The sequence below is a fragment of the Helianthus annuus genome, chromosome 3, assembly GCF_002127325.2.
Source record: "Helianthus annuus cultivar XRQ/B chromosome 3, HanXRQr2.0-SUNRISE, whole genome shotgun sequence".
NCBI lineage: Eukaryota > Viridiplantae > Streptophyta > Magnoliopsida > Asterales > Asteraceae > Helianthus > Helianthus annuus.
Genome location: NC_035435.2, coordinates 29,616,753 through 29,629,868, shown reverse-complemented (window position 1 = coordinate 29,629,868; position 13,116 = coordinate 29,616,753). Strand labels below are relative to the sequence as shown.

Here is a 13,116-nt window from a genome sequence, read left to right as displayed (position 1 = left end):
AGCATTTAGTTAGTTTTTATTTTCTTAGTTAAAAAAAACATTTTTCTCACTTTTTGATTTGATTAGACATTGAGGATAAACCGGTATTAAAAGCTCTTGTGTCCTTGGACGACCTCGGTATCTTACCAACACTATACTACGTCCACGATGGGTGCACTTGCCCATATGTGTGTTTAGTGTTAGTGAATATCGTGTTTTATAAATTTAAAACTTGGCTAAAAGTGTAAAAAGGGCTTAATTATACATCTAAAAAATATATTACACCTAACGCACATCAGTAAGCATCCACCAAGTGTCCGAAATTCCTGCATTCCATCCATAACTCTCCATCGGAAACATGTGGATGAATGTTTGAGATGTAGAAAGTCGTTGCATCCTCCCTTTTGTATTGAGTATCATTCGCCAGATTATTATTTCTTGCTTGGTATCTTTCTCCGTGCTCGAATCGGTTATACCCCCACCTGAACTTTCTCATCTTTCCTTACCCATCGCATATTGAACGGTCGGCCAGAAAACTTATGAGAAACCCAACAGGCGAATGGATGAATCAAGAACTTAATTAGAATGACAGGTAGATTCAAGAACCACTGTCAAATGCGGATCGAATTAACCATGCACGCTAATCCGGTTAGATCTTCATCGTCGAGCTTGTTGGGAATTTACTATATGGTCTGCCTGTTCAATATTCAAAGTTCACTCTCAGCGACGGTTCTAATTTTCTCCGGCGACTGTTCGTTAATCTGGGCAGCCAGCGAATGGATGCAACAAGAAAGATAATTAGAATGGAAGGATAAGTTCAAGATTCACAGTTGTGTGAATCAGATACAACCTCGCTCGCAAATCCGCTTTACTTTAGACCGTCGAATCGACGCCGGAGAACCGAGCAATCAGCGAATGGGTTATAACAGTAAAGAAGACTAGCAATAAGGATGGATCAACTATACCTCACACCCTATTCTACTTTAATCTGCAATCGTCGACCCGACTGGCCGGAGTTGTTTATCTCGCCGGAAATCGCCTCACCTTTTCGTCTCCCCTTGTCTTATTTTCACTTGTTGTTTTTTTAATAAACCATAATTTTTTGTTTCTAGAAACTAACAAAGATCGTTTGGGAATTTGTATTTCGTTTCATATTTTGTAAATTTGTAGATTCTTTCTTTATTTTTCAATAAAATGTTTTTATTATGGTTTTTTCTTATTCTCAAGAATGAGACAATCGCTTTTTAAAAATTAATTTCCACCACCGAATTCCAATTTTTACACAAGTTCATGTTAGCTCCCACATACAACCCCAGGTAGTTGAAAGGGAAGCTACCAACTTTGCAGTTTAGAACCGAGGCCATGGATTGTATGCGTACGCCACTAACCCCAACCCCAATTCCCCATATAAGTTATTGTTTGATGCATTCACCTAGAGACCCGAGGCTAGATGAAAGCACCGAAGAATCCTCATAAGGTTTAAAGCATTTTGGAGTGACCACTCACCTAAAAATACCACATCGTCGGCGTAAAGAAAGTGTGATAAAACAAGGTCGTTTGATACACATTTTACCCAGTTAAACAAGCCCACTGAGCATGCTTTTTTCATCACTCCCGTCAAGGCTTTCATAGCAATTACGAACAAGAACGAAGACAAGGGGTTAACTTGCCTCAATCCTCTATGGCATGTGAACTCTTGTCTGGGTGACCCATTCACCAAAACCGAAGCTTTTGCGGATGTAACAATTGCCATGACATATTTAATCCACCTTTTTGGAAAGTTCCTTTGCCCTAGGATGGACTCTAAGAACCCCCCAACTTAATGAATCGTATGCCTTTTCCATATAATCCTTGTAAACCATACCCTCCTTTTTATCCTTTTTCATCCAAGTAATAATTTCATTAACATCAAGGGACCATCCAAAATGTTTTTGTTCCCTAAAAAATCCGTTTGTTCCTCCGACACAAGCTTATGGATTACCTTTTTAGCCGGCTCACCATAACCTTTAAAATGACCTTATTAATTCACCCGATGAGACTAATAGGTCTATACTCTCCTAGTCCTCCCGGGTCATTACATTTTGGAATAAGGGCCAAAGAGGACGATGTACATCCTTGGCTAAAGGTTGCATTCCTGAAAATTTTTTAGAACATCCTCATGAAATCATCTTTAAACACATCCCAACACTTTAAAAGAAATTAAAAGTTTATCCCACCCGGTCTCGGTCCCCAGTCGCTCGCACAATCCCATACCGCCCTACACACCTCATCATGTGAAAACGGAATCACAAGCAAGTCGGCCTCTAGGCTTGATAAAGTTTCCAGATTCGGGCAAACTAAGGTTGGCTTAGTCGAAACCGGTTCGCTAAATTTACTCGCAAAAAAACCATAAGTGTAATCCTTGACCAAAATCGGATTGGTTACCCATACCCCATCTATTTTCAGCCCATTAATGCGATTACAACTTACATTAGCATTTAGAGTACCATGAAAGTACCTCATGTTCTTGTCTCCGTCTATTGCCCACCTCACCCTAGCTTTTCGTTGAAGATCCATGCTCCTCAGTTTATCTTCTTCCATGATAAAGGTCTTGCACACGACTCGGGATTCCAACTCAGAAGGCAAGAGACTTCGCGACTCAGCTATTACTCTCAAAGCTTAGAGTTGCTCCACCTTTGCCCTATACTCACCTTCCTTAGACGCCTTAAAATTTAATACCCATTGCTTCAATTTGAATTTTAGCCATTTTAGCTTCGTTGCCACAAGTAAATCAGCTGGGCCATGAAACCTAAAGGTCGGGCCAAGTTGGAGATCCTGGTGGATATCAGTCCATAGTCCACCAGGATCATACGCATTAGAATCAGGCAATGATCCAGCACGATGCACGATAAAGCAACTATCGAAGTCGTGGGCCAAAGATTCATAAATTCCAGACATACCAAGTATCGATCCAATTTACTTTTATTTACCCTATCACTAGAGTGGTATGTGAATCCCCCCCCCCCAATATGAAACTCCACCAGCCCTGCCCGCTCAAGAAAATTGTTGAACTGCCCCGCATTCAACGCTATGAATTTCGAATTCGTTCGTTCGGTTGGTTCCCAGACATCGTTGAAGTCCCCTAGCACGACCCACAACCCTAGAAACGAGAACCTTATAACCAACAACTCTTCCTATAGCCCCTGTCTCTCCACTGCATCATTCTAGGCATAGATGTTAACAATATTCAAGGTTTCACCTGTTGCTTTTAAGTATGTACAAACCACTAAAAACCAGCAATGTTTAAAAACGCTTGTTTTCTGAAATAAAGTTGGATTCCAGGCAGAAATTAACCCACCAAACCTACCTTCAGCCCCCACTGCCTCGAAATCCATGACGGATGATCCCTAAAATCTTTTGACTAGATTCCCATTAACATCCCCTGATTTTGATTCTTGAATCGCTAGAAAATGCACCCCGTTTGAAGTTTTTACCCCCCGATCCACTCTTCTTTATGCTAGTCTCGGACCCCCCCCCCCCCCATTAAATTGTTAGCTAAAAATTCATGGGATCAACTCTTGTTCGCCTTCACCCAAAATAATTTAGCTAATCTGAGCCCGGAATCCATTTATTTTAAAACTCACCTTGTTGTCTGCGTTTATAGTTGCGATGGCTTCCTTCTGAACAATGTTACTCACTAGAGTCTACTGGGATTGTTCCTCAGCCCTTATCTTCACAACCCCTTCCTTGATCAAACCTCCTGTAGCCATGACGTGTTCTGCAATCGGAGCCTCCATTGTCCCCATCTGGTCTCCCACCCTCACCCTTTGACTTTTGTCAGATATGTATTTATTTAAGTCCAGTGATCCTCCTTCACTAAAAGACTGTTTTGTTATTTTCGAAACAACACTATATTGGTAAATAGTTTTTCACCGGTATCATTTTAGGAAAAAACTCAAGCGTTAACTAGTTTTGCATGTTTGCTTAAAACACGTTCATTCATTATACTCTTATCCACTAGATAGTAATTGAGCCATTGACACATGCTTTAAAAAGTGGAACCGACATGCCCGCTTTGGCTTTCAACTTATACTAAGGCTATGTGTAGTTAGAAAGCTCTATAAAGCCTTTAATGGGGTTACGCGACAAGTTGCGGAAAAATGCAAGAGAGGGCTTTATGAGGGATTATATCACAAGAGGGTGCAGTGGTAAGGGGGTTATATAACCCCTTCAATTATACATACATATGAATGTAAATATATGTGTGTGAGTGGGGGAGGAAGGGGCATGGCGTGATAATTTTCGCGAGGAATCAAAAATTAAACCTCATAGTGCCGGCTGTAATAGTGTTGTCAGGCGCTATGGGGTGCTATACCCTTTTTCGACGTGATGTAAGGCCAGGAAAGCTTAGCTTATAATTGTTTATCACTACACACTACTAGTTGTAACAAAGTTTCTAAATACTCACGCACTTGCCGTTATAATAAAAGCATACTTATTTTTATAATCCACAAGTCAAATTGCAATATATTATTTATTATAATATAATATAATTAAGAGGGGAAATGAGGCCCAAATACTCTAGGTTGCCACCCGTAGCTATTCATAGATTCAGGGAGATTGATCTTGGATCATTCAAACGATCACAGGGCTCAATGATAGAACTTTCTTCTTCTATTGTCTGTTTCCCTCGAGATGAAGGAAAGACCATTAAAATACGTCACACTTAACTATTCTAATTGGTAGATGTTCCTATTATTTCTACAGATAAAATATTTATGAAGATTGATAAATAAAACTATAATAAATACGAAGACTATTTATTTCTATATATAATTAAGAAAACATATCAAAAAATGAAATTTGTGTATTTGTAATCGTCCTAAAAGAATCGTATTAGTACATGAATACAAGAATTACTTGTTAAGACTTCTCGCTTATTTGTCTTCTGAAGACTTCAATCTAATTAGTTGTATCTTTCTTTTGGAAGTTAACTTCATAAAAAGGCCGACACAACTAAATAGAGGGCCAACAACCACCACTTACTATATGTATGACGGATACTTACAACCCAACAATTAAATGTATCTAGTTTTTTAATTAATTTATTTTTTGCCAAACACGATGTTTGGCTTTACAACTATTATATTATATATATATATTGTTGATAAAGTACGATGAATAGTAACTTTATTTTTATAACAATATATAGCTTTTTATTATTTTTTCTATTTAATATATTATAATAGTTTATTAACATACTTTTATTTTTTTCTTTTTTTAAAACCATATATTTCCTTTGCCATTTTCTTTAATGATTTTTTTCCTTTTTTATAACAAATATTAATTTATCGATTGATTAATTTGATACTTCTTTAATAATTTACGTTTATAACTTTTTCCCTAAAAACTTAAGCATGTAGTTGTACTTGATTTTTTCCCTGACATTGCGTTATAAGTTTTGTTAAAAACGAAGTTGTACTCAAAATAAAGTATTTGTTTGGTATCATAAAACGATTCGATGATAAACTAAACCACTCTAATGGTTTGGCTTTCTAAACAACATGCTTTATTATCAAATCATGTTTGTTTTATATTATCAGTTGCTCGGTTTCACCGCAACGCGCAACGTAAAAAACTAGTACATGTTTAAATGCAAACGTTTAATATGTATGTAAATTAACTAACTTCATGTAATGTTATATACTGAATCTTGATCTTTTAAAGTTTGCTTCAACCATGTGTAATGGGCATTATAAGGGTATGAAAGAGCTTAATAACATCTCCAACACCGTTCCTTTTAGCATTATAGGTGCATGAAACGGGATTGACATTTCTAGTATAATGCCAAGCGAGGAAGAAAAAAAAATGAAAACTAATGACTAAAAAGATATTAAGGGTCATTAACCATTACACATTTTTAGAAGGTATTATGATGCTATATAGCAGAAAATGCCCCTTAAAAGAATTAACCAATACAAATGGCCCTAACAGCTCACTTATTATACTTTTCAAGATTATGATTACTACTGAGGTTGGAAAAAAAGAAATTTTATTATTTATTAATAAAGTAATGAGTTAAATGCTATTTTAGTCACTGTAGTTTATGCCATTTTGCCAGTTTAGTCTAAGGTTTCATTTTTCTTATGTGGGTCCAAAAAGATTTCACCGTTACCATTTTAGTCCACTAGGTTAATTTCATCTATTTTTTCTGTTAACGAGAAGGCAATTCGGTCATTTTATATGGTAGAATTACCTTTCTAGTTAACAGAATTACATAAAAAATGACCGAGTTGCTCTTCTCTTTAACAGAAAAAATGGATGAATTCAACCCAGTTGACTAAAATGGCAACGACGATACCTTTTTAGACCCACATACGAAAAATAAAACATTTGAACTAAACTGACAAAATTACCCAAACCACAAGTACTAAAATAGCATTTAACTCTAAAGTAATATTTATTCGCCCGTAAAAAAAGTGGATTACATTATACATTAATATATGGTCTATGATTGACTCTGTCGCTAAAAGACACCTTGACCTTTTATTTTTTAAAATCGATAACTGAGATTCAATTCAAATGTAAGAAAAAGGAAGGTTGTTAGGCCACAGGGTGGGTGTGGCTTAGCGTCATCCCACCAAGTAAGGAATTTTAGCGCTCCCAGGCGCCATCAACCATCCCACCGTCGTTAAACATGGGGCGCTATCACATCTTCGCTAGCACGGTAACAGACGGAAAATGGCAAATTTAAGGAGAACAGTCAACATGACTGTTGACAACAGTCACTTCTTTAATAAAAAAAAAATCTAATATATACATATACACCAATGACAAACTTAAAACCGCATCAATCACAAACTAAAACACACAACAATCATAAAATTCACTCCAATCATTTTTCAGAATGTCATCCGATTCGCCGCGCTCTTTATCTGACGGTGTTCTCGACGATATGATTATCGCAGTGACGCAGGAGACGATTAATTACTTGCGAGAAGAAGCCCAATCGTCTACATTGCGTACCAGACAACCGCCTATTGAACGAGATCGGTTAGGTGCTCATGAACGTTTAATGCACAATTATTTTTGTGAAAATCCGTTGTACGATGATGAACAGTTTAGGCGTAGGTTTCGTATGAGCCGTCGTCTTTTCCTAAGAATTTCTAATGATCTTGCGGCCGAATTCCCTTTTTTTCACACAAAGAGAAAGTGCTAGTCACAAAATTGGTTTCTCTGTAATACAAAAGTGTACTACCGCAATTAGGCAACTAGCGTACGGTACAACGAGTGATGCGTGGAATGAATATTTAAAGATGTCGGCCAGAAGTTGTCGTGATTTTCTTGAAAATTTTTGTGAAGGTATTGTTATTATTATTATTGTGATTATTATTATTGTGATTATTATTATTTTTATTATTTACACTTTATTATTATTATTATTATTATTATTATTATTATTATTATTATTATTGTTATTACTATTATTTTTATTATTACAGTTTATTATTATTATTGTGATTATTATTATTATTTTTATTATTTACAGTTTATTATTATTATTGTTATATTATTTTTATTATTTACAGTTTAATATTATTATTGTAATTATTATTTTTTTACTAACACTATTATATTAGGTGTTATCTTTCTTTACGGGAGGCGATATTTGAGGATGCCTTTTATACGAGGCCCATCATCGGATACACGGTTTCCTGGGATTTTGGGTAGTCTTCATTGCACACATTAGGAGTGGGCGACTTGTCCAACCGCTTGGAAAGGGCAACACCATCGTGGTGACCACGATGGTCCTACCCTAATATTACAAGCGGCCGCGTCTCAAGATTTATGGATTTGGCATGCGTACTTTTGCATGGCCGGTGCGAACAATGACATCGCAGTTTTACAATCTTCGAATCTTCTAGACGATGTCATAGATGGTGTTGCACTAGATACTTCATTCTATGCAAACGACGTGAAGTATAAGTATGGGTACTATCTCACAGACGATATTTATCCAGAGTGGGCGACGTTTGTGAAAAGTCTTTCGTGTCCAGATGACGAGAAAAGAATGTATTGCAAGAAGAAACAAGAGGCATCAAGAAAATATATCGAGCGGGCTTTCGGTATGTTAAAAAAGAAATGGTCTATCATTGCCCAACCATCGAGGATACTTGAAAAAAGTAAAATGAGAAACGTCATGTATACGTGCATCATCTTGCATAACATGAAATTGGAGGACTCGGGCAGAGCGTTTTGTGGAGAAAGTTATGATGAAAGTAACCAATCGACGAACTCACTACTCACATATGCTGAAAAAGAAGTTATCCAAGCAAGGATACGTGACAGGGACGCACACCATAACCTTCGAGCTGATCTGACCGAGCACCTATGGTTTTATCGTGAACAAGGATGAGACGACGAAGACGACGAGTGATTTTTTAGTGACATTGTATTTTTTATTTAAATTATGACATTATATTTTTTATTTAAATTATGGTATTTTATTATTTTTATTTAAATTATGAGTTATAAATTAATATATCAAAATTAAATAATGTTTAAATTTAAATAAAAAAATAATTAGGTAATGATGATGGAGGGCTTTAAACCATTGCATGCAAGTTAAAGGAATGAGCTTTAAAGCCCCTGTGTGATGTGGCGTGATAAAGCCCCTAGGGGCTTTATACCACACCCTGCCTAAGCGTACCTATGAACAGGGGTGGATGTACCCTATAATGAGAACGAGGGATAGCCTTTGTTGCTCCTTGACGCTCCGATGATAGTGTAAAATTTTTTTTTTTACATTTTTTCGATTTGGATGCCCCTATAAAATATTATGTTAACCCTATTTAAAGCCCAGCTAATTTCTAAAATACCCAATACTTATCAATTCTCATTAAACCCAATTACAATGCCCAATGCCAATTAGTTATTAGCTCACCCAATAAAAAGTTTTTAAATTAAAAAAAAAATAGCAGAGAAGAGGACCGAGGATGAGCAGTAGCACAACAGCAACGACATGATCCGGCCATCCTCACTGCACACAACATATGGCGAAAAGTTATGGTAATCAAAGAAACCGAAAGTATGTCATTACTAATCGACATCATTTTAAAGTTGAAGTTTTTAATATGGTTTTGGATATACAAATTAAAGAACTTGGAAACCGATATAGTGAGGTCTTAACTAGTTTGATAGAAAATACGTCGGGTTTAATCCCTGTGATTTGTTTGCTAAGTTTGACATATCTAAGATAGTGACATTTTCTGAGATGTATCTGAATGACTTTAATAAAGAAGAAAGAGGGTGTCTTGCGGGTGATCTTTCGGTCTTTTATCACACTTCAAAGGAAGATGATAAATTTGCAAAAAGTTGACTAGATTGAGTGACCTTGCTCGTGTAATGGTGAAAAACGGGTTGCTAAGTTTGACATATCTAAGATAGTGACATTTTCTAAGATGTATACGAATGACTTTAATAAAGAAGAAAAAAGGTGTCTTGCGGGTGATCTTTCGGTCTTTTGTCACACTTCAAAGGAAGTGATAGATTTGCAAACTTGACTGGATTGAGTGACTTTGCTCGTGTAATGGTGAAAACCGGAAAAAATGAAACTTTTCCTTTAGCTTATCGAACATTGAAGTTGACATTGGTTTTACCAGCTGCAACCGCAACCGTTTAAAGATATTTTTCTAAAATAAAGTTTATCAGGACGGGTTTACGCAATCGAATGGGTGAGGAAAATTTGAACAATGCTCTAATTTATGTGGCCAAAAAAGAAACTTTTTCTAAAGTAAAAGAAAAGGATGTCATGGAAAGATTTCAAGCTTTCAAAAACCGAATAGGAGAAATCATTTAGGTATATATTTAAATTTATTTATTATCGTGCTACTATTTTTGTTTCGTTTACATTGTATGAATTACGTTAAAAATTGAACGTTACCCCTATAATTATTATCTAGTTCCGTCACTGCTTTTGAAATAACCAATTATGTTGATTTTTTTCCACAAATTTCCCTCTATTTTTTAAACGTTCATAACTGTTTTACACAACATTACTTTTTATAAGAAAATTCACAATAAATCAAACATCTTTTTATCTTTAATTTGATTACCATATTGTTATATAAATATAACAACTAAAGAAATCCAAAAATTATGTTGTGTTTCTATTGGTATAACATTTTGTGCTATATTTTTAATGGATTTTAGCGTTGCATTTTTTGTATTAGATTTTTTGTTGAATTTTTTTACAAGATTTTTTGTGTTGGATTTTTTGTGTACTAGATTTTTGTATTGTATTTTGAGAAAACAAAATGGGTAAGTTTTTGTGTTTTAAGACCAAATATAAGGAGTGTCACATGTTATCTCTACAATCTTTCTTAGGCTACCTAGGCAAAACCCATTTTTAAAGGATCTTCTCCCTACAATTATAAATTCGGTTTTATTTGTTTATTCAACGTCAATTTGTTGAGGAAATATCTTTAAATGATTTATATTTATGGTTACATATTTTAGTTTGTTATGATTCAAATTCATTGAGAGTTTATGTGACAAATAAACCAAAGGTTGTGATATTGTATTAGATTAATTGTGAGGTAACTAGGGTTAGTATGTTCTGTGTTTATGTATGATCATAATATTACAATTCCAACTCCTAGATTAACACTACACGTCTTCGTCTGATATTCCCCCGCAAGCTAAGCGCATGAGCGTGGTGGCTTAAAATGTAAAAAAACATGGCCGTTATTCAAGACCTTCTCCAGCCAATGTGAAATCTCAATAACCCATGTATCCAAGTGAAATCTTGAACTAGGTTTCTAGGCCCAAGTATTTGATTTGTTTTATTCATGCAACTGGGCCCAAGATAGATAGGCCCAAGTCAGGCCATGTCGTTGAAGATACGTGGCTCATGATAACCAGAATTGTAGGGGCGCGAGTCTAGGATATAACCCGGGTAGAAGAGTTACAAACAACGACGTGTTTTGTCATCATTTGAAAATAGGGTTTAGTGAATGCATCCGTTCGCATCCGTTGTTCGTTCCGATTTTCGAAATCTCCTTTGGAGTTCCATTAGTAAGTGACGATGAATGAGCCAATTGAGGCACCAGGTTCGTTTGTTCTTCATAACTAGTTGATTATAAGGTTTCCAGCAACTTATGTGTATCTCCATTCAACACCGACGACCCCTGTTCAGAAACAATCGATGCCTCCGACCATCGATTTCACCATCTAATTTCCTTAGATTTCTCGCATCCAATTTCCTCCTCATGCGAAAACTTATTTAGCTTCATTTCCCATATGAAAACTTCTTTCTTCACCAGGTGTTTCTCGACCTTGTTGGTGGCAGATGTCTTTGGTGACTTGTATTGCTGGCGAACCTGTAACTCTCGTCGAAAAATAAGTCGCTGTTGTATAGAGGTTGCGATCATGAAGGCGATGGTGTCGCTTTATGTGCGACGACAACTAGGTCTCAATAGCAATGTGTTTCTGCGAGCCCTAGACATGGGGAGGAATGGCGATTGCCTATGGTGGCAACGACAGCAATAAACCTAGTGTTTTGTGGTGGCGACAAGTGGCGGAGATTGTGTTATGAAGGCAAGTAGTGGCGGAGCTTAACCAAAAGTAATTGACCAAAAGTTTCGAGGGGGCGTAAAGTGATGGGACCCAATTTTTTTTTTCCAATCGTTATGTTTCGGGTCGGGTCGGCTATCGATTCGGGTCAGGTCAAATAATAATAGTTCCAAATAAAACTAAAAATTTCATTCATTCAAAGGACTCGTTCTTACACATAAAAACTTGCGATTAAGTTTATTGTGTGGTGGGTAATCTAGGGTTAAACAAATAAAAGTTAAAATATATACACAAAACTACTGATAACTTATATACAAAGTGGTAACAACTAACAAACTTTACTTCAATTTATATATTATATAAATATTTAGGAAAAATAATTAGGGGGAGGCGATCCTATATAATTTTTAAAAGAGTTAACTGCCATTTTCGTCCCTGTGGTTTGGTCACTTTGGCCATTTCAGTCCATTTTTCAAAAATGCGCCATTTTCCTCCCCGACGTTCTGGAAATGTGCCATTTCAGTCCAAAAATCATAACCCAGTTAAGTCGGTTAGTAAATAAGGACTGATTGTGTAAATTTGTAACAAAAAGGACTGATTGTGTAAATTTGTAACACCACCACCACTAGCCCTGCCACCACCACCACTACGCTGCCACCACCACCACCACCACCACCGCCACCACCACCACTCCGCTGCCACCACCACCACCACTCCGCTGCCACCGCCACCACCAATTTTGTTGATGATAATGTTGTTGCTGATAATGTTGTTGCTGCTGTTACTGTTGCTTCCTTCAAATATTAATAGAGGCGACGATGATGATGATGAATTTGTCGTCGTCCGTATCAATTTCACACTTAGGTCTACAAATCTACAGTTGAAATCAATTGAAGCTCGATTTAGGTTTTCTTCTAAATCAATAAACAGAAACCGATAAACATAAAAACACTATAAACAATTGAGTATGATAATATTATTATTAATCGATAACAGTGCAAAGAGTACCGGATAGTAGGGAACCGAAGCCGCAGATAGATAGAGTGCCACCGGGAGAAACAATTTGCTCGAAATCGGACTCCGTTGTGAGTTCTGTGTGGTGAGAGAGGATGTCGGTTGAAGACGACATGGTTATGTGGCCGGAAAAGAGGCTCCGGCGGTTGCGTTGTGTGAGTGGAAGGTGAGTGTATGGAATTGGTAGGGTGTGAGGTTGAAGATGGAAGACGCGATCGGAGCTTGTGTTACGCCATTGAAGGTGTGTTAATGGTGGAAATGATGGCTTGATTGAGATTGCATTCATGGAGTTTTCAAGAGGTTACGAGTTCCGAGCAGTGATTAATTTTTGAATCATCAAACATTATTATGCGTTAACCATGTCATGAATCCCAAAAAATGGCCCTTGCTAACTTTACCTTCGGTGTTCATCGTGTGAGGTTGGTATGTTAGCTTCGTGACGGATTACGGGATAACAGGTGATAGGTTAAAATGTGCAATCCGAATCCGACTCATATGGTGGTGGTGGTGGTGGTGGTGGCAGCAGAGTGGTGGTGGTGGCGGTGGCAGCGGAGTGGTGGTGGTGACGGT

The 13,116-nt window shown here is 36.8% G+C and overlaps 1 protein-coding gene across 1 annotated transcript; it reads left to right on the top strand.

Moving 5' to 3' along the window:
• Positions 1-7,831: 7,831 nt before the first annotated feature.
• On the top strand, positions 7,832-8,374 carry LOC110931435. The gene has a single exon (XM_022174829.1). The coding sequence runs from the start codon at positions 7,832-7,834 to the stop codon at positions 8,372-8,374; it is 543 nt and encodes a 180-aa protein (XP_022030521.1).
• The last annotated feature ends 4,742 nt before the right edge of the window (positions 8,375-13,116 follow it).